A 25,104-nucleotide genomic window follows, 5' to 3' on the forward strand; every position below is an offset into this window, starting at 1 on the left:
CATTTTGAATACATTGAACAGTATGGTATAGTTGTAAAATCACGTCTAAAAGAACTCCTTGACCTGCTCCTCGCTCCAATCCCAAAACGCCTTTGCATGACCATTGCCTCCCTCAGCTTCACTTTTGGTCGCATCAATCAAATCGCTACGGATAGGATACAGCCTACCCCATGGAACAACTGGGTTAAAAAACACAGAATGTCAGCAATTTGTAATGTGCCAAGATCTCGCAGGTACTTACTCCAAGCTCCAGAATCTTTTGTGGTTAACGAAGGCGATAAGGCGGCGAACAGCTCGACGTAAGCTCCATACGTAGGCGGGAACAGCACAGGCCGCAATGCCAATTTGAGTAGTGTTCCGCCTTCCCGATAGAGATCTGACCTCAAGTGTCCCGGGTTGATGGGAAAACTCAAAACGCCGTCGTCTGCGTACCGCTTGGCACATTCGACTCCGTGCAGCCAATTACCAGCCTTGCTCAACCCATACCGTTCGAGCGGCGACATGAGTGGCCAGTAGTCAACGTAGTCAGCGGAAAGCCCACGTCCCTTTTCTCCGATCGTCTCGGTGCCCATTGAAGACACCCACAAGATGCGCACGGTACCAGGCCGTTCCCAGCGCGCTGTCTCTGCTAGCACCCCTCTGAGTAAGCAGGTAAATAGGAACGGCGCCAGCACATTGACTCCCATGTGCACTTCGTGACCCTGCGCTGTGCGGGCTTCGCCATTAGTGTCCTCGAGGGCCTGCACACCCGCATTGTTGATGAGCCCGTGGAGGCTGCTTTCCTGCGAGACAAATTCTTCTGCTGCCTTCTTCACCGCATTCAGGTCTGCCAGATCCAGCGGTAGAATAGCAAGAGTTCCCGAAGACTTGGGCGCCGCTGCCCGAATATCTGCCATGGCTGTGGATGCCTTCGTCCCAGCCCGCACTGCCATGTACACCTTGGCATTTTTCGTATACAGTATTCTCGCAGTCTCTTTCCCTACGCCTGAACTGGCGCCGGTGACGATATATACCTGTGGTCGGTGTTATCACTCGTCTCTCTCCTATTCAAGCGGTGCTCGAGTCAGCAATTCTTTCCGCATACCTTTGCACTAAGATCGGGCACATGGTCCTCCGTATACGTCGGCTTTGGTGGGAACATTTGCGTCCACATGCTCGACAATGGCTGCGAGCCCACTTCAGGTCTCTTAGCATGGCTTGGTACTTTCGCTGGCGGCATGGTGTCAGTCGCGAAGGTGGTACAAGAGACGATTGCCGAATAATTGGATGTAGACAACAGATTAATGCTAGGTATGTTTTTATCTTGGTAATAATTCCATTGACAATTGAGAGGATGTGAGTACACTACTCTTGGTAGAATTCATTCTTTTTCGAATTCAGAAGTTGACGCCGAATTCCTCGACAAAATCCCTGTCGGCTCCGTATTGTTTGCGAAGTAGCTCCGTTCTAGTTCAGCTCGGCGTAATCCGCCAATATGCCTCGCACTGCTGTGCCATTACCAGGAACAAGGGTAGGGACGAGTTCTCGCATATGCTTACCCGACTCTCACCTCTTGACAATTCCATTGTTCACACCGTCAATGCAGCGACGCGCGACATTCTTTGGCCAGACTGCTGACGACAACATGGAAATGGATCTGCGTCAGCATTCTGCATCAGTATTCGGCATAACTTTGACCATGTCTCAATAGGCAACTCAAGCCGACTCCGAATATTCTCATTACCGAAAACGTTCACAGCCACTGTCGCAACTCAGCCTTCCTCAGTTGATCAACCAATAGCAGACGTGGTAAGAATGGAATTTGCACGGCCGCGAGAAGATACCAGCGGAAAGGGGTGCTCAAGCGAACGGCCTGGTTGTACTTAAAGTTCAGCAGGGAGAGATTTCAATGTCCTGCATTGAAGACAAGGTTCTGGATCGTCTCTCGTTGTTACCGTCCCTCATTGTTCCCAATGTTTCCTTCCGCTACCATAGTGCTTCTACTAGCACCTTGGGTTTATGCAGCCGCACCCTTAGGCCGACGAGGACAGGAGGTGAACTCTAGTTGCAAAGCCATTCCCGGTGACAATGATTGGCCATCCCGGCAGGTGTGGAGCCAGCTAAACGACACCATCGATGGGCGTTTGGTGCAAGTTGTTCCTCAAGCGGCAGTATGTCGGCCGGGAGGTTATGGCGACATATCAGAAAACGAGGCTGAATGTGCAGCGCTCAAAGAGAGTTGGGACTATCCCAAGACATTGTACGTCACCCGACCTTTATCCGCTCAACCCTGATGCCAGAGCGTGCTAACGTACCTCACAGCTTGGACAACGCGGCAGAGATAATGAATCCCTGGTATCAGAACACATCCTGCAGTCCATTCTATCTCATCGATCAGCCTTGTACGCTAGGTAATTACGTCAGCTACGCCATTCCTGTTCATGGCCCCACCGACATTGTTGCTGCCATCAACTTTACGCAAGCCCACAATGTGCGTTTGGTCATCAAAAACACTGGTCACGATTACCTTGGAAAGTCTACCGGAACGGGTGGTTTGTCGCTCTGGACCCATAATCTGAAATCCAAAGAGATTCTGAACTATACCAGCAATGAGTATACTGGCCCTGCTATCAAGGTTGGGGCTGGTGTCACTGGTGGTGAAGCTCTTCTCTATGCATCTCAATTTGGATACCGCCTAGTTTCCGGAGATTGCCCGACGGTAGGTTACGCGGGAGGGTACTCGTCCGGAGGCGGTCACAGTCTGCTGAATAGTGTGCATGGCCTAGCGGCTGACAACGTCTTGGAGTGGGAAGTCGTCACTGCAGATATGAGACATCTTACTGCAAGCCCTGTCGAGAACGAGGATCTCTATTGGGCGCTTTCTGGTGGTGGAGGAGGTAACCTTGCCGTGGTTCTGAGCATGACGGCCAAGGTACACGTCGACAGCCTCATCGGCGCCGCGACACTAAGCTTCAACGCTACCGCCAGCCCAAGCAACGGTTCTTATGTCTCCGCAATAGATGCTTGGTGGAGGTTCCTCCCCAGCCTCGTCGATGCCGGCGCATCTCCATCCTTCAATCTATTTGCTGGCAACTTCTTGGTTCATAACACCACAGCGCCAGGTAGATCAGCGGCGGAAATGGCCAACTTGTATACCCCGTACCTAAAGCGACTTGATGCACTGCGGATCCCCTACAACTTCGCCACGTATGCTGCCCCGTCGTACCTCCAGCACTACAATGCAACCGATGGTCCTCTTCCTTATGGCCCATACGTGGTCTCGCAGCTCTTCAACAGTCGGCTCATTCCTCGGGATCTGTCCGAAAGCCCCGAAAATCTCACTTCGGCAATGCTATCGAGTGTCGCATTTGACCCAAGCGCAAGCTGGCAGATCGGCTGCCTAGGCGTGAACGTCAATACAACGCATGTCGCACATCCGAAAAATGCCGTTGTGCCCTACTGGCGCGATGCCATGGCCATTTGCCTAGAATTCTCCATCTACGACTGGACTATCCCTGAAGCCACCATGGTGGCGCGCCGCCAGGATCTCGCCGCTGTCATCCATCCAGCGATCGAGGCAGCAACCGTCGGCTCGGGCGCTTATCTCAATGAAGCAGACCCGCTTGTGTATCCACCGGGCGATACCGAGAAGTGGCAAACTGCCTTTTTTGGTACAAACTATGAGCGATTGAAAGAGCTGAAGCGGGCATGGGATCCAAAATCGGTATTCTATGCGTATGCTTCGCCTGGGTCTGAAGATTGGAGCACTGATGCAGAGGGCCGTCTATGTCGAGCTTAGCGATGCGGATGTGAACGCGATAACGTAACAAGGACAGATGAAAGTACCTTGTGCTGGAGAGATAGACGATAGACGCTTGCTTTTCCTGAACGAAGGAGACGCGCAAAGCCTGCTTATAATGTGCGCCTCGCTCAAGAAACAAGATATAAGAACTATTTTCCTAACTACCTACGTCCGTAGTATTAATCTATTAGCTATCGCTTACTATCCTTTGTAGCGTAAAGCAAGCACTATAGCCTACAGCTACGCCTTTATACAAACCCTAAGTAACAAAAGATATACCTAATAGCAGGAATAGATAGCAATAGGTATATAGGATATATAGATTTTATTAGTACACTTATTGTAGTTAACTTATATAGTTTATGTCTTACATAGACTTTTAACTAGTTATTCTATTATCTATCGAATTAATATTGTTTCCCTACTAGTTAATATTGATAACTCTTTTCCTCCTAAATATCTATACATTACTGTACAGACTACGCTTTAGTCTACTTTGCTTTAGTACAGACTAAGCTTAGAGAAGTAGAGCCGAAACCTTGTGTAATATATTAAACTTAACTCTAACTTGACCTTAAGCTATCTACTAGTCTCAGCCTAGTTATCGTACATGTACACCTGATGTCCGGCACTAAAATAGGCAATATTGAACAAGGTCGTTAAGGTTGTATATTAAAATGTTTTCTGCAGCCTAGAGATATTTCTTCTAGACGTTTGTATAGACTGCACGTAATTAGACAACCCACAACTGTTCATCCCAAACAGTCCTTCTTTCGCACTTAGCATCGTCGTTACCCAATGCGAAGGCAACAGCCCGCGGGTGCCGATGTCCGGTTGGGGCGACACGCGTAGCTCGGCCGGTAAGCTCAAAAGCCGCTCCATGGTCTCGAAGTGATGCGAGATTGCGAGGACAAGGATCTTGATCTGAAGACTGGCTTCGTGAATCGGCAGACCTGCGAGCTTCAGCTCTGGCAGGATATGGAACTTTCCTGATGGGGAGCCGAGATTGTGCGTGTCAATCTCTCTGGTGAGGTTCTCCAGGAACGCGCTGAAAAGATCCACGATGTGGAAGAAGCACGACGTGAGGTTCAACATGCAGGGAAATGTAAGAGGAGATGATGTTGTCCGGGATGGACGAAGCGGTCCTAGGCTCTCTCCGTCATCGCTGGATGCAACTAGGCTCTGAAGAACATGTATGTAGCTTTCCGTGCTTCGAAGGACGTCCCTTAATGCGTACGACGTGTTCGACGTGCGATTCTCCGTACCATCCTCCGCACACCGCGTCGGACAGAGAATCTGCGCTTTCAGCTGTCGGCAAAGATCCAGATTGAGCTGCGCAAGTCGCATTTCGCAGTCCAGTTGGCGTCCCAAATCCGGCGTCGGACTACTGGCCGCGTAGACATCGGACGCTGCGGTTTCTGGTGATGGAAATTCTGCGCCTGCCTTGGGGAATGCGTCGTGCAAGAGATGCGGCGTCTCAATGTGGATGTCAATCCCGAGCTCGCGATACAGCGATGAGTATTGGAGGCTCGCTGCGCTCTCGTCGTGAGTCTGAGTCTGCTCGGCCTCGTAGCTAGAAGGCAGTGAAGGAAAGAACTCGTATTCGTTGAGCAGTGACCAGCTTTGCGCATTCGCATCTTCAGCCATATTTTCCGATGCGCTTGACATGAGACTGTTTGGCATAGGAAGTGCCGAGTCTGTAGCGTTCCGCGTGTCCTCATTATCTTGCGCAATGGCATCTTTCTGCGACCGGCCTCGCGGTCGTGTGTAACTCATCACACAAGGCGCGCCAGCCCGGAGGCACCGAGCGCAGGATTGAGTGGCATCTTCTTTCGTCGGACATCGTAGTTTCTGCTTGCGACACCGATCGCACGAGGAACGTTTTGAAGTTGCGAACGAGACTAACGACATGGAGGGGTGGAGTATGGAATGCGATGAATAGAGGGGTGGGGAAGAGAAGAGTGGAGGGAGGGTGGAGGAGTGGATATTGCACACGAGTAATTTTCCGACTCCTCAGTCTAGCTACATCGTGATATATTCTTGAAACGGTGGTCGTGGTTACTAGAGCTTACGTTGCGGTCGTTCTGCCAATGCTACGGGTTCGGGATCGCCGAGAATTTCTTGGTTCGGCGCGAGACGGGCCGTATTAAGACTACACCGCGTACTACCCCGCGGATAAGAAGCGTGCTACGCGAAAAGCTTAGTCTTCAAGGTTCCTGAGTCAGCAAATGAGCAGGTTGTGAGAGCTGTGTACACTCAACGATCGCAAAGATACCAAAAGATACGGCTGGCGACCCCACACTCGACCGTCGTTTTCTCGGGTATCGGTTTCGAGCGCATCCGGCAGAGATACTCAGCAAGTTCGACTCTCTCGTGCTCTAGCCCACTGTTGAATCGGATGTGGCAAGATGGTGTCAGGACTGTCGATATGTGCACAGTCTCCAAGGGCGAGACATCTGCCCCATGGGAGGTTACTGCTGGGGGAACCAGGATCCGCGGCCAGCATTGGGCATCGTGCCGATTCAGCACAAGATTGGCGAATAAAACCATGCGTTTCCAGATTTATATCGAACATGGAGGCGCAAGCTGGGCCGTTCACATGGTGGCAGATGGGTTGATTTTCTGTTTGGACACGGCCACAAGGGAATTATATGCATGCGAAGGTCTGTCCACGGAACCGACCGTCCTTCCTGTTGCTGAGAAAGGTCGCTGGCACATTGGCGATCTGGACCTGAACGCCCGGCTCGAAGTCGAAAGGGTCACGCGCGGCGATACCGTGGTTGTCTCGGTACAAGGCCGACGACTTGCAGTCATGGAGGGTCTGAACATCAAATCCATCATTAGCGGAAGCGCGAACAACACGAGATCTATCGCCTTTGGCGGACCGTGTCAGTGGGTAGCTGTGTATCGCCACCTCAATGTGCTCAGGGATGAGGGTGAGGATCTATACCAGGATACCATGTTGCCTCATGACCAAAGCCGAACATTGGATGGCTTCCAGGTTGGAACGAATGGGCTCGCTCGTACGATCGATGGTGCAAAAAGAGACCGCGCTTGTTTCGGTGGAGACCTTTATGTCATGGATCGATCAATTGCTCACTCTACTATGACGTTCGACGCGATAGCAGGCAGTATTGAGCTCCTGACCAGCCATCAAACTAACGAGGCATATCTCGGCAACCTCTGTCTCATCCAAGCGCCCGTCCATGAATGGAACAAGGAGCCTCCAACATATGCCTTCTGTTCCCTGTCCTTCGCGTTGCTACTTGTTGTTGCAATCAAGGATTACTGGCTACATACGGGTGACGCAAGGACGAAAACGCAATGTTTCCAGCGTCTAGAACATCTCATGGCTTACACAGCGGAGCACCTCAGCGTAGGGGTAGTAGTAGCTCTTCCGCCTCCGTCAAGTGAGTCTGGATAAGATTTCTCGAACCAACAAGCTGACCGCCTGCAGTGCATTGGTTCCCACTTGGCGGCCCAATTTTCGGTCCCTCGTGCCCACTGAATAACGCATATGACGAGGCCCTGCATGCCATGTCGGTGATGTCCGATGACCCAGAAGCCAAACAAAAATATCTATCGCAAGCCAAGAAGCTTAAGGTGGAGGTACTGAAACGTTTCTACGATGCTTCCACCGGTGTCTATCGCCTGATTGAAAATCTACCAAGCGACGGTATCTGTCAAGATAACAAGGCCCATGCCGTGACTATAGGGCTGCTTCCTAGTCATGCGAACGATCTTGAGCATTTGATTGACCCACAATCGCAGCTCCCTCGTGCCTTCCGGGGCCTTGCTCATTGGAGTGTAGCGGACATTATCAGTCTGTATGCAACAGGGTTCGCAGTTGAGGCATTGTTTTCACGAAACCATGGTCTTGAAGCGCAGAGGCTCATCGAGCGCGTCTGGGGATCGATGGCTGACACATCAAATCCAAACTACTATGGAGGACATTGGGAAGCCATGAAGACAGACGGAACGCCGCACGGTCACGACACGTCGTTGATGCATGGCTGGTCGACGTGGCCAGTATCACTTCTGCCTCGATATTTAGCAGGGCTTCAGCCTGCCGAGCCAGGCTGGACGTCGTTTCGCATCGCACCAGTCTTTGCCGGTCTAGAGAGGATCAATTGCACCCTTGCGACCGTCGCTGGTAGTATCGGCGTAGAGATCAAGATTGATGAAGCGGAGGGTCATGGCACGCTGAAAGTCATGGCGCCTTTTGGCGTTCATGCGCAGCTGCAGCCACCTAGGGAATGGATCATACAAGGACCAGAGTCTATTATGGGAACAGGCGCATGGCAAAACGTGTTGTTGTTCAAACCCTCCGTGGCTTCCGGGGCACAAGAGTATCCAGATGCAATGCTGCAAGCTACTCCGATCTGCGCGGGAGGGCGGTAAGCCTTCGGTGCTAAATCTAGATCCAACAGCCGAATAACCGCGGTTGTCAGAGAGCCGTTAGTTACCCCTCCAATGTCGATCATACAACTCCGGTCCAATGTCCACCCACAGTTTGCGCAAGTTCGAACTAGGAATGTCACTATAAAGATTGCTAGGGATTGTTTTAGAACACGAGTGAGCCTTATATACACTCTAGTCCAAACAGGGCGCGGGCGACCAGGCTCCGGTAATTAAAGGCTAGCGGATCAGTGCGGACTAGATGTCGCTGCTGTGATGTACTAACTCTGATGCATACGGTCCCTGCCGCTCCGTGTTTGCAACATCCTTCTTTGGACTTAGTCTTGAAGTGTATCCTCACTACAACATTGACGTTCGACATAGTGTGGAGAAAGCAGAATCGGAGCGTCCGAACATTACAAAATCGGAGATGGCAGGTCGCAAACAGAAGGTTACAGACGCATGCGCAATGTTCGAGAGGGAAGGTCGCAAGCCCGATGTTACAGACACTAGGTCAAAGACATAAGGCTGGGAAGCATAAGTAGGAGTGAAGCCCTCGCACATTGACGGTCATCAGAGCAGCCTCATCTCGAACACGTTTATCATGCAGCTTCTCAAATATTTGCTTCCGCTCGCCATGAGCGCATCTATCTCGGCGGCACAACCACTCGAAGAAAGAGACATATCCTCGAGCTGGGCTGGGGTCAACTCCTACTTCCTTCATGCCTATCAAAAGTACGGATCCTTCAGAATTTCGTCGGCTTCGACTGACTGTTCACAGAACCGATCGCTTGGCTGTCCTTGACGCAGTCAAAGATGCCAAACTCAAGACGTTGCGTATCTTCATCTCTCACACACTACAGAACAACAAAGATACCGGCTCCGTCAATATGCCCGACATCGAGCCACAACAGGTCGGCACATACGATGACACCCAGCTACGTGCTATTGATCAGCTCATGCTTGAAGCGCGTGAACGAGGCATCAAACTAGTCATCGCTATGCATGACCGCTACCAATTAGGTTGTTGGGGAAATGGTATGGTCTTCTTCATATTGGACCAAAGCTTCTACGGCCACTGACGCATCTTCGACGCAGACACATATGTTTCCAAATACAAACTTCCTGCTATCGACTGCGCGAAAACTCCTGCGGCTCAGAACGATGTAACGTTCTTTTACCAGGATGCATCGCCAATCTACGACTTTGACAACCGCCTCACATACATTCTCCAGCACAAGAATCAGTTGATCTCGGGTGCACCGCAATGGAAAGATCTTTCGGATTACATCTTCGCGTTCAACATACAGAACGAAGGGCAAGGACATCTGCGCAACAACATCGCACCTGCACCAAAATGGTGGTGTGATCGAAGCAAAAAGATGCGAAGCATCATGGGAGATAGCAGGATTCTCATCTCAACAGGTACGTAATCTACCCGCTTCCATCTGAGACTCCAGACCCTAGAGATTATGGTATTGACCACTCTATATTCAGGCGGCGGGAATGAATTTCCCAACTCCGATATCCCCGAGAATTGGAGCTGCGCAACACTTGATCTCATCGATATCCACTCCTACAGCGGCGTTTCCGAATGGCGCAACAAAGCGCCCATCGCGCTACAGCACGCTCAAGCCGCCAAGAAACTCGTGCTATTCGAAGAATTTGGCGCTACTGGTTCCGACAAGTCTAGTGTTGTAGGTCAGCATATCGACATCTTCAATGGGCTCAAGGTACCATGGATGGTTTGGCAGATCAACAAGCCGGGCAAAGGTGCTGCAGACTATGAATTCTGGACCAACGAGGCTACGTTTGGGGTAGTGAAGCAAGGGGCAGCCAAGGCGTTGAGTATCTCTGCGGCTCAAACATTTCCTAATCTTGTATGAGCTTGGATACGCTCTATCTTTGCAAGTTTTGGGAGATTCAAAGAGCGCAACTACGTATACCATGTAGCCTCAGGGATTTCGTCCAGCAATTCAAACCTCCCTAGCTCCCGATTCTTGTACGCGACTGGATCATGCAGCGTGTGCGTCCTGACGTCCCTCCAGAACCGATCTAAGCCTACTTTCTGGCTTGTCGCCTTCGCACCTGTGACTTCGAATACTCCAGATGTGACCCGTAGGCTAGTATCCGTTGCGACGACTTTGACACTTGCCACCCACTCTGCTAGCTCGCCTCGATCCCGTGCCGTGAGCTTCCCACGGGTGTCCAGGTCACCTGCATACTTGCCCAAGATCGCGTCAACTTCTTGGCCCACCCGGTCTGCTAGGGCCGACGCGGCACGAAGGTGAGCGTGGAAGTTTCCATACCGTTCGAGGATATAAAACTCATCTGTCGCCCTCTCTTTGTTCTAAACCTGTATTAGCGACATTCTTCAGAGCTTGTGGGATACTTGTCTATTTACATCACCGCCAAATGGCCATGCCCGGGTCCCCTTCACCGTATAACTTGCTGCATACTGTTGTGCGCCTAACGCGATACCGAGGTAAAAGTTGCTGAAGACAAGCTGGATAGTTGGGAGTAGCAGCGTCGCAAAGGGTATCTGCAGCGCGCGTGGGTCCGGTTCTTTTGTCTCTGCGTTCCAGCCGAGCGCATCCGTCCAAGGCACGCTCACATCGGAAATCTTCACGCTACCAGACTCGGTCAAACGAAGACCGATATTGTTCCAATCATGTCCGAATTGAATGCCGGGTTGATCGGTCTTCGCGAAAGCGAAGATATGGTTGCCTGTGTCTTCATAGACACCCTCAAGAACGGTAAGGTCGGAGACAACACCACCAGTATTGAAAAACTTGAACCCGTTGAACACAATGTTTGCCCCATCCGATTTGATCGACAAGTCGCTGTCCCTGGGGTTCACAGCGCCTCCAATGAAATAATTGTTCTCGGTTATGAGCTTCTGGAAGCGGTCGGCTTGTTCAGGTAAACCGACAATGTTCGCCGTGGTCGACCATAGCAGGTGGTAGCCGAGCAGCATGCCGATTGAACTACAATAATCAATACATAGACGCGAACAAGAAAGGACCAATCGTACCCATCTGTTTCAGCTACCTTCCGAATGGCTCTGTAGGCAACACTCCATTGCTGACCACCGCCACCATACTGCTTTGGACCAAGGATCTTGAGAAGCCCAGAGTTCTTCAGTAGAGCTACTTCCGCTCGCGGAGATTTGTTCTCTTGGTCTCGCACGACGGCATCAGTGGCAAGAACGTCTGCAACCTCTTGCGCACGCTGGAGCCAACCTGCTTCATCTTCCGGAACGGACGACCATTGCTTTTCATACCCGGCGTAAACAGCCGGATCCCTAAATCTCACGTCTTTCGCGTTCCCATGTGGACCATTAGTTCCGTTGGTAATGGCCATCGTGTGCGTATTCAAGATGTCGATGAAGCCTAATTATGTGGCGTGTATCATCAACCTTCCGATGCATGTCCTTATATGCAGGCAATCGTTAAAAGAGCTCCGAAATGATTCGAGAGACCCAAATTATTGCGTGCTATCGTCTCATTTGCGACCTATCTGTATGGATGCAGTCGAGCAGGTGGACAAAACGTGAGTGGTCATCAGAACGGAGGATTGAGACAGGGATGTGCCGCCGACATTGTGATAATCGAGCTATCTGCCGGCATACCTGCAGCAATAGATCGTTGCGATGCCGTGGGGGTAGAGCGCGGATTGTAGTAGCGTTGCAACATGTGAATGCGTGAGTATGGAAGTGGGACGCGTCGACAAAGGCTGATGGTGGGGATATCCGCGTCTTTGCATATGAGCTAAACTGGAAATAGACTAGTCTTACCTCCGAGCTCACTATTGAACCCAAACCGCGTTCGCCATCTAACCCCTCAATCGCATCATCCTCAACCCCGAATCACTATCACCCGTCACGTCGTTCTGCAAACTGCACATCGCCGAGGTGCCCCCCTATCGCCCATTCGAAGTAGAGTGTCACTTGTCGCTCACTGCGCCTTTCTGCTCTTCGCAAAGAACCTCGAAGTGTCGCCAAGTGGTAACTCGACAATGGAGTCTTTCAGCAACAGAGCGAACGTCAGGTACCACCCAGTCAGTCCAGCCAAGAAGCAGAATGCACCACCGCCTTTCTTGAGAGAGATCGACGCAGTTGGATGTCCATCTGCCACGGCAAAGTAAGACGCCGAGACTAAGAGAAATCCTAGCTCTACGCAGAAGAAGATGATGATGTATACCAAGTTTGTCGGCAACGAGGCTACAAGGAACACCAGAGCGAAAACCGTCCACACTATGCTATGATTAGTGGTACTCTTGTTCCTCGGCGGTCTAGAGCGACTGACTGATCATGAAGAACCCAAGAGCGTTGTTGTATTCCTTCACATTGTCTCCATATGCTGTTCGCACTCCAAAAGCTGGTGTTAAGATCGCGCCATAGCCAGCATAAAACAGGCCAAAAGCACTAAACACTGTGTATGCGAAGCCGTTACCGACGGACAGCTCCCATTGTGCAGTAACCACCAGGCCTAGTATGGAGTCAGCCAAGTCTGACATACTCTATCCATACCGAAGACTAACCGAAAGCCGCCGCGAAGAAGAAGTTGGCTACAAAGACATTGGCCGTAGTCACTCCTCGCCATTCCATGAGACTGAGCGAAAGCGTAGTAAGGGTTGTCGCGAATACCCCAATCGGCAGTGCTGTCTTGACAAGTCAGCTAACCAATGTTTTATCTGCCCAGCGCTACTTACTCCTGCACCCAGTGTCTTTGGAGCTGCGACAGGCACAGTGGGGCTTTCATGGGTGAGCTGCTTCTCGACATCAGTAGTGCCAGCGCTGCTTTTGCTGTTCAAGTCGATGGTCGAAAAATCAGGCATGCTTGTCTGTGTGCACGGGAATCTTCATGCTGCCAACTGACTCCAAATCACAGCCTTTTGTATTAAATGGACATGGGCGTATACTTGATGTAACTCCGGTATCGACGCGGCACATCTCTACTGTCTATGAGTAGTCATCACGACTATGCGATGGTTTATTACGTGCTTCGGCTTTACTCATAGCGCTGGACAATGTTCAGCATCATCATCGCACCGGCATGATTTCGCATCCCCGTTGAAGGGCACTATGCTGGAGTATCTGCATTATAGTGTGGGGTCGATATTATAGAGCTATTTTACTGCAACCACCGGCACATGACGTCTTGGAACTCTCGGATTGTCTCATCGACGAGCGACCGAAGATCCTTGACAGCCAATTGAAGGAGCCGGACGTCTGGGGCTGCTGCGGGCTACTCGGTCACAGCTTATCATCCATAAGACCGGGATGCTGGAGTTGTATGATCCTCGGCGAATAAACCACGATCTACGGGGCTATAATCTAACCTGCATCAACCCCACAGATCCCACGGACGGCTACACAGCACGCAATCCACGCTTAATGTTCGCACATCCTGCCGACAACAGTACCCCAGGTTGACATCGCATGGCATCATAGCTCAACATCTCTTTCCAGTATATCCAGCCATTTTCGTGCTCGAGTTTTACTGTCTCTTGCAAACAAACATGTCAGCACGAAAGAGACAAAGGACAGGTAAAACTGCCAGAACACTACATTCATAACAACAAGAGCAAGACTGATTATCTCTCCAACCGCAACAGACAACAACAAAACAAACGGCACAAATGGACAATCCGTGGAACCAGCCGACGGCTACACGCCCACAAAACAACTAGACCTCAACCAGGACCCAAACCGTCTCTTATTCGCGTACTGGGTCCCCAACGTCTCAGGCGGCCTCGTCGTTTCCAAGATTCCCCAAAAAACAAACTGGGACCTGGCCTCCAACGTGCGCTACGCCAAGACAGCCGAAGCCCACGGGTTCGAGTATGCGCTCACTCAAATCCGTTTCACTGCCTCGTACGGAGCCGAAAACCAGCACGAGAGCGTGTCCCTGTCGCAAGCGCTTTTGCACAGCACCGAGCGCATCAAGCTCATCGCGGCGATACTCCCCGGGCCCTGGAACCCTACTATCGCCGCAAAGCAGATTGCGAGTATCGACAATTACACCAATGGGCGTATTGCAGTAAACATCGTTTCAGGCTGGAATAAGAGCGAGTTCACGGCTGTTGGGCAATGGTGGCTCGAGCATGCGGAGCGGTACCGGCGATCCAACGAGTTCATCCGCGCATTAAAAGGTATCTGGACTGCGGGCGATGAAGGCTTCAGTTTTGGCGGCGACTTTTACCAATTCCGAAACTACAAGTTGGCGCCCAAGCCGCTTCAGAAACCACACCCGGAGATTTTCCAAGGCGGGAATAGCGACGATGCGAGGAACAACGGGGCCGAGGTCAGCGATTGGTATTTCATGAACGGCAACGATCTGGATGGTTTCCGTGAGCAGATTGCGGATGTGAAGGAGCGCGCGCGCAAAGTGGGGCGCGAGGGCAAGGTGAGGTTTGCTGTCAATGGCTTCGTCATTATCCGCGAAACGGAAGAGGAGGCTATTCGCGTGTTGAGGGAGATTCAGGGTAAAGCGGATACGGAAGCTGTTGAAGCTTTTCGTCAAGCCGTGCAGCAAGCTGGTGCTAGCACGGGGAATAAAAAGGGCATGTGGGCAGACAGCAAACTCGAAGACTTGGTGCAATATAACGACGGCTTCAAGACCAAGTTGATTGGGACGAAAGAGCAGATTGCAGATCGGATCCTTTTGCTGAAGAGCTTGGGGGTTGACTTGGTGCTGACGGCGCATCTGCATTACGAGGAGGATCTTGAACGCTTTGGAAAGGAGGTATTACCACTAGTAAGGAAGCTAGAAGCTGCAGGGAGGGGCAAGGACGTTGAAGATGAGATTAGACGAACAGGTGACATCTATCGCAAATCCTAAGCAACGACCATTCTAATCATACCCTTCTTCTTCATCGATGACAGTTTGCGCAATCCACCTCCAATCTCACAGCCTACTTGCCTTGTTCTTCCCATCGTTTCCTAGTCACGCCCCACGTCCATGTCCAACCAGGAGATTCCTCCTCAACCCTTCCAACTCTCCATCACCGAGCCCACAAACCTCCCGCATGTACCGTTCCGCCCCACCAAACTGCCTATCCAACATCTCCAGCGCCCCCAGCATACTCTCTTTCCTCGCGCTCACCATCCTCAACGCCGCCTCCCTCCCCTTATCCAGAATCTCCTGTGGAATCTGCTTATCGCCATCGCTACCAGTCGACGATCCCCTCGCCGCGTCATCATGCAAGGCTTTTGCGATATCGCCGGGCGAGATGGGTGTACCCGACGCTTGCGCAGTCATGTACTTTGTAAAAGCCGGACTAGCAAGCAACCTCGCGACGACTTGTTCGCGAACGCCGCTAAGACCTCGTTGCGTGAGATGGTACTCCGTCGCAATCTGGTCGCGCGGCACACCCAGAAAATCGAACAAGAGACCAAAGAACATTCCCGTTCGGTCTTTGCCCGCTGTGCAGTGTATCAAAGCACCTCGTGGTCGCCTCACTCCTTCTTCTCCTTCTCCTTGTCCTGGAGCAGAAGCGGATAAATTTGCTAGATACCGCAGTATAACCCCATACGCATTCCCCCCGCTCTTCAAAAACTCAGAGTACGCTTCTACAAAGCCACGCACATCTTGATCCATGTACTTTGCATACCGTTCCGCCAGGCGCTCGGGACTATAATCGCTTTCCTCAAAGACTGGCACCCACGTTCTCTGCACGCCCGCCTCTTGCATGCTTCCTTCTCCTCCTGCCTTGCTACCGACTACTGCGTCTGCATTGGCGTCGTCTTTGCTGTTGCTGTTGTTGTTGTTGTTGTCGTTGTTCGAATGACCCTTGTCGATTTCGGGTTTACTCCGTAGATCAAAGACATGCCCGACGCCTAGCTGGCGCAGTGCTGTCCAGCCCGCAGCATCGACTTTTGAGACTTCGGCGCTGCGGAAGAGCAGGTTTGGGCGGAGTGTTGCACCGGATTGTGTGGTGAGGGAGTGGGTGGCTAAGCGCAGGTTGTTGATGTTGGGAATGTGCGTGTAGAAGGGTGGGGAGGGAAGAGTAGTAGTGTTGTCTGGCGTCGCCATTGTCTAGTTGCTATGGATGTTTCTGTTGCTGGTGTTTCGGTTGATGTTGGTGTGGTTGCTTGGTGGTGGAGAAGTCTATAACGAGTGGTTGCGGGTCGCTGTTCGCATGGGTAGTGTGGAGGTATTGTTATGACCGCAGCAGTGAAGGCGTATGGTACACAACACGGGTCTCAACTATGGATCACAAAGCAACGCAGAGATTGCGTTCACAGCACGTGTTCTTGTTGAATCTTTGTTTGTCGATTATCGTCCGAGGTACACGTTTGTTGTTAGTACCTATGCCGGCCCCACCATCCCACCATCCCATTCTCACACTAAGTATGAGCCGAGGTTTGAGAGTGGGATTACATGACATCGGATTACAGTGTGGTTCAACACCGTTCTCTGTGTGCTTCAGCACTGCACGATCGTCAACACACCCATGAGCTATGAACACTCTAAATTCGATCTCTAGGGGTATAGTATACATGTATCATCAACGCAGATCGGAACTACACACCTCTAGTAGTGACATATTCCTTGAAAACCTATACACCATCAAGAGAAAAAAAAATGGAAACCTGCAACTGTATGCTACACACGCCTCTGACGCCCACGAATACTTTTCGTGACTGCAAAACTCAAGGATCTCATCGCCAGAGGCAGAGAGAAAGACAAGCTCAAGAAGGCTTATCACACCCAATCCTACCCAAAAGCTCCTTACGATCCCCATGACCGGGAATACTAATCCCACTCACCCTCGCGCTCTCCCTTGCACTCTCCCTCTTCGCCTGTCGTCGCTGACTGGCCCCATTCAGACGTGCAAAAGTCAGCGCATCAACGCCGACTTCCTCTTCCTTTGGCTGCTGCGCAGTCATGCCGCCGCTTGAGCTCATGCCGCTCTCACCACACGTAGTCGCCATGTTGAAAATCGTCTTGGTCTGATCGACCTCAACCTCTTCGTCCTCGCCCTCGTCGTCGGAACGCAAATCCTCAGCCGCGTTACCCTTGAGCACCTTGTACACGACCTTTGCAATAGTGGCAAACCAAATGCAGCAGAAGACTTGTAGAGTAAGGAGGAGCGCGAGGAAGTAGTAGCGGATTTGGGGGTTCCAGCAAATGGGTCCGTTGCGGTCACTGTATGCTTTGAGGAGATTGCCCCAGTGGTTGTTGCCGCCGTATGCTTCGAACTGCGAGGCATTGGATGCAGGGACGAACGAGGTCTGCTTCGAGGTGGAGTCGGCGAAGTAGCAGCCGGGTGCCATATCGACGGGTGCGTAGGCATAGATGGACCAGCAAACCATCATGTAGAGGATGTGGCGGGTGACGACCCAGGAGATGACGAAGAGACCAAAGGCGTAGTCGCAGGCGTTGGAATAGCCCATGTACTTGAGCAGTTTGGCAGTCTGTTTTGTCAGTTTCCAACTTGGGGTTCTGGTGTGGGGATAACTTACGGGCAAGATGATGTCGACAAAGTCCATGATGGTCAAGATGACGATACCGACGCGCATGTGGAAGTACCCGTAGGACAAGCACATGAGCGCGGTAGTGAAGATGTGGTGTGTGAACATCTGTGCATAGTCCTTGCGCTTTTCCTCAACATTGACAACGAGAATCTGCTGGACCCAGAAGCCCCATTGGACTAGATAGTACCACTTGAACAGGCCATCTGCTTCCCGGAAAGGCCAGCCTTCCCATATGGCGTGGAGATTGAGCCAAAACTCCGAGTGGTACATGATGTACTGTCACCTTGTTAGCACTACCATTCTGCGCATTCTGGCGGGGTGTGACATACCATTCCTAGAGACCACGACGCAGTGTAGTAGACAATTAGCCATGCCTGCTCCTTGAACCTGTCCAGCCCCTTCTTTGTCCGGATACCACCCAGCCTCGCTAGTGGGTCGAGCATGTATTCCATGACTGCTACACGGACACCGGTGAATATGACGGTCCACAGCAGGACAAAGGGCAGGTCGTCGGTGCCACAGCCGTACATGTCCGTCTCGGGGTTGTAGTACGACATGTGGAAGAACTTGGAGGTCCGGCTTCGGGCGCGGGGGAAGAATGTGTGGGTGAGGCAGAGGAGGGTGAGGAGGTTGACGGAGATGCCTGCAGTAGTCAGTACGGGAGCCATGATTAGGAGCAGTGCGTCGGCGTACCGATCTGGTGATTGCAGATGAGCGTGCACAGCGAGGCCATGAGCCCCTCATCGTCAACCTTGTTCGCCTGCATCTTCCGCCTCTTGGGCGCGGACGGTGCCTTTTCGGTTCGCATGTGCACCGTGTGTGTCTTTGGCAGCGCGCCGTTGCTGTGCTGTGTTGTCGCCATGGCGGCTATTTTGTACTATGGCCCGTGATGGGGAGCGAGTGCGAGTTGTAGCGACGCTGTCGCAGTAGTGTTGGTAGTCGAAAGGCGGACCGATCGTGGGGTCAATGGGCGGAACAAAGGCGTCCCGGTGGTGATTGCAGTCCGGCGAAGGGTCCCGGGGGTTGATGCGGCGTGTGGGTTTCTGGGTGCAAGTTCAATTGCCCGCTCAACAGTCACCTCTTAGCGAACGACGTAATCGGGTGGGTGCGTGTCTCAGTAACCAACAGCCATTGAGCAGGAAAAGGCAGGAAAATAATGGGTACTGGGGCTCCTTGACAGCGTACGGGAGGAGTAGCCGCGCAGGGGAACGAATTGCGCGCGGGCAGACGAGTTGTGCTGTCGAGGGAGCGGTGTGGTGGTCCCAAGCAAAGATATTCAGGGTTTAGAGATGGATGGGGCAAGCGCGCATCAACAATCTCCTGAGCTGGCCACGCGAGTTGCCTCTCTTTCTGCCTGGCTGCTGCGTGTCTGAGTGAAAGAATTGTCTCGCAGGTATCCAATTGCTCCCGCTGTATTTCTGGACAGGTGTCGCGGGAGCTAGCAGCAATCGCTGTATGTAGTAGCTGTGATTCTGGAGCGCGCTACCATATGGGCCACTTCAAAAATGGGGCTCGCGTAACTCCACCGCAGCATGCGCCTCTGGGTGCAACGAGGACAGAGCGAGAGGCTGTTGCGACGGAGAAAAGGAGGTGGCGATCCTACGAGAAAGCTCTGCAAGCTCTGTGCCGTCCTCGTCTGCTCCCAATGGGGCCCCTGCAGCCGTTATCGTCAAGTTGCTGCAGGTTTCGTTGTGCCAAGTCCTCAAGCTTCGTGCTCCTGCTCCGAAAATCAAGGGTCGCGGGCGTTTCACCTTGCCGACCAATCATACCCCCCACGCCTTCTGCGGCCCCATAATACCCCGCCATGGCCTGACCCGATATGCATGCACAGCTATTGGAAGAAGCCGGCACATTCAATCATAGCTGTCGCGTCCAGTCCGCTACCAACATGGAGTCGACAAGTGCAGTGGTCATGTTACATTACTACGGCTAAAAGACAGAAATTTATTCAAGCGCAGCCGCTTAACCTCATACGCTTCTCGGCTTGGAGAACATGATATCCATAACGCCCAGCAATTTCTCCCAAGTGAACCTACAGCCCCTACTAAACACCTACCTTGTTTCCCTCTAGTTCTGATTCTGCGAGTTGAGAATCCTCAGGATGGCGAGGAACAGGTTGATGATGTCGAGGTAGAGCGAGATGGACGCCGCAATCTCCTCCTCCACATGGTAGTGGCGCATAATCATCTGTGTGTCCACCAGGATGTATCCAGAAAAGATGAGCGCGCAAACGACGCCATACCCTAGATCGACCGTGCTGCTGCTGGGGAAGAACATGGACATGAAGCCAAACAGCACAACCACCCAGAGCGCGCCAAAGAGGTACGGTGCCCAGTGCGTAAAGTCGTACTTGCTCTGGCATGCAAACAAGCTCAGCGCGATGAATATGCCCAGCGTGAAGAAGAGCGCCTGCAGCACAATCTTGGAATCGGTAAAGGACACGATGACCGAGATGGAGTATGCTTCCATGGCGGTGAAGCCGGCGAGGAACAGGAGGTTTGTAGGGTACGACTTGCGCTTCCAGAAGGTGAGGCCGAGGAACACGAAGGAGCCGATCAGCGACACCCACATAAGCCATGGGGTGCTTTGGATAAAGTTCTTGTACGACTCCGACATCATCGAGAGGGCGCTTACGGCGGCAGTTGCGAGGAGCTGGACAGTCCTGCGCGTGGTTAGCTTCTGCGGTACTGGGCCGCGACCTGCATTACTTACAAGATGGCATACACCTTCCGGATAAAGGCCATCCGGATGTCCAGCGTCGCCTCGGCCACGACGCCGCCAAACTTGAAGTCATCGGGCACGTTGTCGTTTTCGCTTCGAGGAACGCCGCTGAGGAGAGCTTCTTGGGGGTCGTTGGCTGCCTGATAGCTGGGTGGCGCCTGCGAGTACGAGGGCGCCGGCGCGGCCTCGTCGAGCGAGTCGCGCTGAGGCACGTTCTGGTATTTGGGTGCGCCCATAGTGATGAGTGTGTCGCGATATCCGGCTGCGTGCGATGCGATGTGCGAGGTTGAGGTGCGCGTTGGTATAGGTGGAAGGATGAAAGGCGAGTGAGATGCACTAGGGCTGTGCTGACATTATGAGGTCACACCTGAGCCGCGGAACTTTGCTTCACGTGCCACTCATGATCGCGACTTCCAGCTTCTTCCACCCCGCCCAACAATCATTGATGACTGCCAAGTGATGTTCTGTGCGCTTCGCAAAGGGCTCCGCATCGCGAAGCGCCTTAATTTCGTATGCATAAGAATGTCCCTCCATGATCCGACGTCCTAAACAGCTTCGTCAAGCTCTTCACACCCATTCAGTGGCTTCGAAAAGCATCTCCGCATAGCCTCAGCCTCACATAGTCCAGATGCATACTCCTGCATGCAACCACCAATTAGATATGTCAGATATTATTTGGGCTCATCGCGCGGGTGTCAGGCTGCGGTGCTGCGTTCGACTTCCAAGTACTCCCATCCCGCCAAACTGTCATCAACCACTATGAGTGTCTTCCGCGCGCATCACGGGGAAGCGCTCGCCATGCGTGTCTGCCCCTCCATTCACCATACAATTTCATACGACAGTCTGGACACACCCACTGGGCCAGCCGCACCGGCTGAGTTGCATACAACCATCAGTGTATACCAATCAGATGCGAGCAATATGGTGTACAGACTTTGGGGGCTGTTCCTCGGCCAGCCACCACTACACAAGCCTCAGCCTGGCCGCAATCTGTTAAGAATAAGTCCATGATTCTCATTGTCTCGTTGCCATGCATATCCTTCTTCTTTCTCGGTACCTCTTTTACCTGTGCCAGAAGCACTAATGGCTAATGATTTTGGAAACCTTTCGCGAGCACCCCTGCTGCCACTGTTGGCAGTAGGAAACGAACACTTTAGCGATAATTTACCGCTGTCTATGCTCGAGCAACGCAGCCTCACACAGACGTCACCAGTGAACAACCCAGAGTCTACAAACTTCATGCCGCCTGGGATCAACTATGCGGGCAGTCACACGGGCAATGATGCTACCGGACACGGCGAAGGGGATATCTCTCAGGACGACGCATCGGAGAATGTCCAGAGGCCCAGGAAGTGTCATCGTTGCACTTTTCCCAACTGCAACAAGAGCTTCTACCAGAAGACGCATCTTGACATCCATATACGCGCCCATGCCGGTGATAAGCCATTTCATTGCGCGACACCTGGGTGTGGCCAGTCCTTCTCGCATCTGAATAACCTCAAGTCACATGAAAGGCGTCACAATGAAGAGCGATTATACAATTTACAAGAAAGGCACGCTTCCGAGGACTTGAACACAGCTTCCCATAGCTCTCTCCTTGAGCCAGAAAGCCTCGTGTCTGATGATACACAGCAAGGGTCTGCTCGCATCGACGCGCCCAAGAATCGCACGTCGATTCTGTCGCTTCCGCGTCCACTAAAAGGGCTGTCGGGAGCCCTCGACACACGGCTGCAACGTTGGATCCGTGGCAGTCGTTTCCACGGTTGGCGGATGGGGGTACTGCTTGGTTGCTGTATGTCCACCTTCGTCCTGTGCTGCAACATATCTATGATTATTGTGGCAGCCACCACTGGAGATGGTTACGATACTGGGGGCATAGCTAGTCTCAAAGTTGGTGATGAAATTACTATCTCACGATGGAACACGGCATTGCACGTCTTGATCAACGCACTCAGTACGATGCTACTCGCTGGCTCAAACTACACTATGCAGGTTTTGAGTTCGCCGACAAGGCAGGATGTTGACGCTGTTCACGCTCGGGGAGATTGGCTCGATGTTGGAATTCTCAGCCCCCGGAACTTAAGACTTATTCCTCGAAAACGTGCAGCACTCTGGTGCATGCTAGGACCGTCGTCTATCCCTCTGCATTTGTTGTGTGTACTTCCTAAGCGGAGAAGTCTTGCATTTGCTAACTTTGATTAGTTATAACGCTTCCGTTTTCAAGGTCATCACGAGTTCGCCAAACGATTACAGAATTTTTACCTTGGATGTAACATCAGATGGCTGGAAACGTGTAAATTCAACTACCGACGTCGGCAGCTGGACTGGGGGCAACAACTGGAACCTCACAAACAGCCGGTGGACCGACGTGTACAACAGCGAATTTTTGCCATTACACGGTGATCTATATCTCGGGGTAGACCGGGTGGCCTTCGACACTACGCAGAATCTCACGAATCAGGATCTAGCAGAAACAGTGTCAAAGTATCTGTCGCTCAACGTATCTGGACATCGGACATACATACAAAAACTCATTATGGAGTCGTCAGTATGGATAAGATACGAGCTTCAGCCAGATGACAATTCACCGAGAATGAACGTTTCAGCTCATGTAGTACAAGCAGCTTCGGAGAAGAGGGGCAGTCCACCCAGTAGAGTGGAAGTCAGCCTTTATTTCATGCTCGTCGTCGTGTTTTGTAATCTAAGCAAGCTGGGCATCATGGCTTATGTCTTGATCACTGACCGTTCGACATTTCTTGTCACTTTAGGAGATGCTGCAGCATCCTTCTTAGAGCGTCCAGATCCTCACACCATTGGCGTGGGCATCCTCGGTCGGGAAGAGCTGCTTATTACTTTGGGTCATCCACCTAGCCATCCTATCTCGAATCTTGATGACAAGGCAGATTTGGATTCACGTGTCCAAGGCGTCTGGCTTCCACAGTCACGGTCATATTTCACACCAGTTCATCGTGCAGCGAAGGTGTGGTACACGATGTTGTGAGTGAGTATGATCAAGACTCATTTCGTAGCTAACGGCCTAGGTTGCTCACCATCGCTCTTCTGATCGCGTTGGCACCAATATACTCTATCGACGATGACGGATCGAGGGGCTCTTGGAATTGGGGTTCCGCATCGGATGACGACTTGTCACTTGGATCAGAAGAACGAACTGGTGTCGCTACTCTATGCAACGCCTGGCTTGCCAACGTACCACAGCTGATGCTATCTTTCGGCTACCTTACGGTGAACATGATCTGCACCGCGATGGCTGGAGCTGTTGAATGGAATCATCTCGCAACCTCTCGAAAAGGCCTTCGAGTCACGAAACCAGCTCAGGACCAGCGAAGCACTTACTTTTCACAGCTGCCATACCGATGGAGTCTTCCACTTATGGTCACCAGTGGAACACTGCATTGGCTACTCTCTCAAAGCTTTTTCCTCGTGCGAACAGACTTCTACGATCGCGACGGCAATCTTGTCAAATATCCCGTCGACGGAACGATAGGTCCAGCCGCAAAGTCGGCATGTGGTTTCTCTGCACTGAGTCTCTTCGTGTTGCTCTTCGCTTCACTTGCATTGCTCTGTGTTGTGGGTTTCGTTGGACTGAGGACAATGTCGGTGAAGATGCCCCTTGCAGCATCTTGTAGTCTCGTGATAAGCGCCGCCTGCCACCCCTCGCCCACAGAAGCCAATGTACACCTCGCCAAAGTCAAATGGGGCGTCACTCGATACGAGGAGATCAAAGGCTTCCCGCACTGCTCACTCTCGTCTGAAGATGTCACCATACCACAGAAGCGAAAGATTTATCGCTGAATCAAACAAAGCACCACTTAGCCTGCACATAAGCCTCCACCAACACCGAGAGACGGACCGATAGACAAAAGGGTGAGTCGCAATAGAAAAGAAGATTCTATTAGTACAGCTGTTTTGGGTAGTTCCGCAGTCTTTCTTTTTGGTATCTCGATGTTGCTAGGATAGCCCAATCCAGACATGGCCAAAACGAGCACGAAGTCAGTAGCTTCATTCGTTTCCTGAACTGCATTCATATTGTGGAAATTACGACGCGTGGAGATCGGAAGCAATTATCATGTTCTGATGACCGAGTTACTGATCCAGCACGGTCGCTGTACCCGCCTATTGGCGTCGATCCTAATGAGAATGTTCGCTTAAAGTGGTTTTTCTTTTAGGAATAATGAATATGATATCGCCAAGGCCTCAGCCGCGCACTTCATTCGTGGTTTAGCGTGAACAACGTATCACGGCGGGATTGTGAATCAAGATCACTTTACACCGCTCTTCACAAATTGATGCCGCAAGACTGACATGTCCATTCGCTGCAGTCAGACGTCCATTGTTCAGAGCCCTTTTTGGTTGTTAGATAGCGAACGAACCGATAGCTGAGTGATCGGGGATTATGCCCCCTCTGTTGTATTGCCCTAGAATTTGAAGACGCCTCAGATTTCGCGTTTGACACTGTACACGGCTGGAAAGTCTATCGCATAATGCGTCGGCTTTTGAGACGTCGAAAGTACGGTCAGTGCTACACTAAGTGTCACTGACGTCACTACGACTTACCCATCGTCGCTCTGAACAGAGATGTAAACGATAGTGAAGTGGAGTAACTTCCTAATCAGTCAGTGCTGTATTGCGGTGCAGTAGTCTTGCTGATCTGTCTCCACGAAACCCGAAGTTCCTGAATAGCATCGATAGTCACTAGTCC

The 25,104-nt window shown here is 51.8% G+C and overlaps 10 protein-coding genes across 10 annotated transcripts; 4 read left to right on the forward strand and 6 right to left on the reverse strand.

Annotated features, from left to right (window-relative positions):
• Positions 1-45: 45 nt before the first annotated feature.
• On the reverse strand, positions 46-1,219 carry GT037_008814 (uncharacterized protein; the record flags this gene model as incomplete). The annotated part of the gene is made up of 3 exons (XM_038933861.1): positions 46-179; positions 242-1,013; positions 1,085-1,219. 3 exons carry the CDS (start codon positions 1,217-1,219, stop codon positions 46-48), a joined length of 1,041 nt encoding a protein of 346 aa, XP_038783206.1.
• A 733-nt stretch (positions 1,220-1,952) lies between these two features.
• Positions 1,953-3,778, forward strand: GT037_008815 (fad-binding domain-containing protein; the record flags this gene model as incomplete). Its single annotated transcript, XM_038933862.1, has 2 exons — positions 1,953-2,239; positions 2,302-3,778. 2 exons carry the CDS (start codon positions 1,953-1,955, stop codon positions 3,776-3,778), a joined length of 1,764 nt encoding a protein of 587 aa, XP_038783207.1.
• A 709-nt stretch (positions 3,779-4,487) lies between these two features.
• Positions 4,488-5,464, reverse strand: GT037_008816 (uncharacterized protein; the record flags this gene model as incomplete). Its single annotated transcript, XM_038933863.1, has 2 exons — positions 4,488-4,504; positions 4,561-5,464. The coding sequence occupies 2 exons, from the start codon at positions 5,462-5,464 to the stop codon at positions 4,488-4,490; spliced, it is 921 nt and encodes a 306-aa protein (XP_038783208.1).
• Positions 5,465-6,179: 715 nt separating this feature from the next.
• GT037_008817 (uncharacterized protein) lies at positions 6,180-10,065 on the forward strand (the record flags this gene model as incomplete). Its single annotated transcript, XM_038933864.1, has 7 exons — positions 6,180-7,191; positions 7,239-8,178; positions 8,564-8,664; positions 8,725-8,914; positions 8,961-9,217; positions 9,278-9,604; positions 9,677-10,065. 7 exons carry the CDS (start codon positions 6,180-6,182, stop codon positions 10,063-10,065), a joined length of 3,216 nt encoding a protein of 1,071 aa, XP_038783209.1.
• Positions 10,066-10,115: 50 nt separating this feature from the next.
• Positions 10,116-11,542, reverse strand: GT037_008818 (acyl-dehydrogenase nm domain-like protein; the record flags this gene model as incomplete). The annotated part of the gene is made up of 3 exons (XM_038933865.1): positions 10,116-10,529; positions 10,584-11,166; positions 11,214-11,542. The coding sequence occupies 3 exons, from the start codon at positions 11,540-11,542 to the stop codon at positions 10,116-10,118; spliced, it is 1,326 nt and encodes a 441-aa protein (XP_038783210.1).
• Positions 11,543-12,135: 593 nt separating this feature from the next.
• On the reverse strand, positions 12,136-13,018 carry GT037_008819 (uncharacterized protein; the record flags this gene model as incomplete). The annotated part of the gene is made up of 4 exons (XM_038933866.1): positions 12,136-12,434; positions 12,487-12,669; positions 12,722-12,845; positions 12,893-13,018. The coding sequence occupies 4 exons, from the start codon at positions 13,016-13,018 to the stop codon at positions 12,136-12,138; spliced, it is 732 nt and encodes a 243-aa protein (XP_038783211.1).
• Positions 13,019-13,702: 684 nt separating this feature from the next.
• Positions 13,703-15,024, forward strand: GT037_008820 (methanesulfonate; the record flags this gene model as incomplete). The annotated part of the gene is made up of 2 exons (XM_038933867.1): positions 13,703-13,730; positions 13,799-15,024. 2 exons carry the CDS (start codon positions 13,703-13,705, stop codon positions 15,022-15,024), a joined length of 1,254 nt encoding a protein of 417 aa, XP_038783212.1.
• A 105-nt stretch (positions 15,025-15,129) lies between these two features.
• On the reverse strand, positions 15,130-18,525 carry GT037_008821 (longevity-assurance protein; the record flags this gene model as incomplete). The annotated part of the gene is made up of 5 exons (XM_038933868.1): positions 15,130-16,221; positions 16,956-17,603; positions 17,652-17,939; positions 17,993-18,306; positions 18,357-18,525. The coding sequence occupies 5 exons, from the start codon at positions 18,523-18,525 to the stop codon at positions 15,130-15,132; spliced, it is 2,511 nt and encodes an 836-aa protein (XP_038783213.1).
• A 1,205-nt stretch (positions 18,526-19,730) lies between these two features.
• Positions 19,731-20,620, reverse strand: GT037_008822 (transmembrane bax inhibitor motif-containing protein 4; the record flags this gene model as incomplete). The annotated part of the gene is made up of 2 exons (XM_038933869.1): positions 19,731-20,325; positions 20,376-20,620. 2 exons carry the CDS (start codon positions 20,618-20,620, stop codon positions 19,731-19,733), a joined length of 840 nt encoding a protein of 279 aa, XP_038783214.1.
• Positions 20,621-21,467: 847 nt separating this feature from the next.
• Positions 21,468-24,197, forward strand: GT037_008823 (uncharacterized protein; the record flags this gene model as incomplete). The annotated part of the gene is made up of 3 exons (XM_038933870.1): positions 21,468-22,537; positions 22,587-23,381; positions 23,426-24,197. 3 exons carry the CDS (start codon positions 21,468-21,470, stop codon positions 24,195-24,197), a joined length of 2,637 nt encoding a protein of 878 aa, XP_038783215.1.
• Between the last annotated feature and the right edge of the window lie 907 nt (positions 24,198-25,104).

The sequence above is a fragment of the Alternaria burnsii genome (genome assembly GCF_013036055.1).
Source record: "Alternaria burnsii strain CBS107.38 chromosome Unknown 697, whole genome shotgun sequence".
NCBI classification, from domain to species: Eukaryota; Fungi; Ascomycota; class Dothideomycetes; order Pleosporales; family Pleosporaceae; genus Alternaria; species Alternaria burnsii.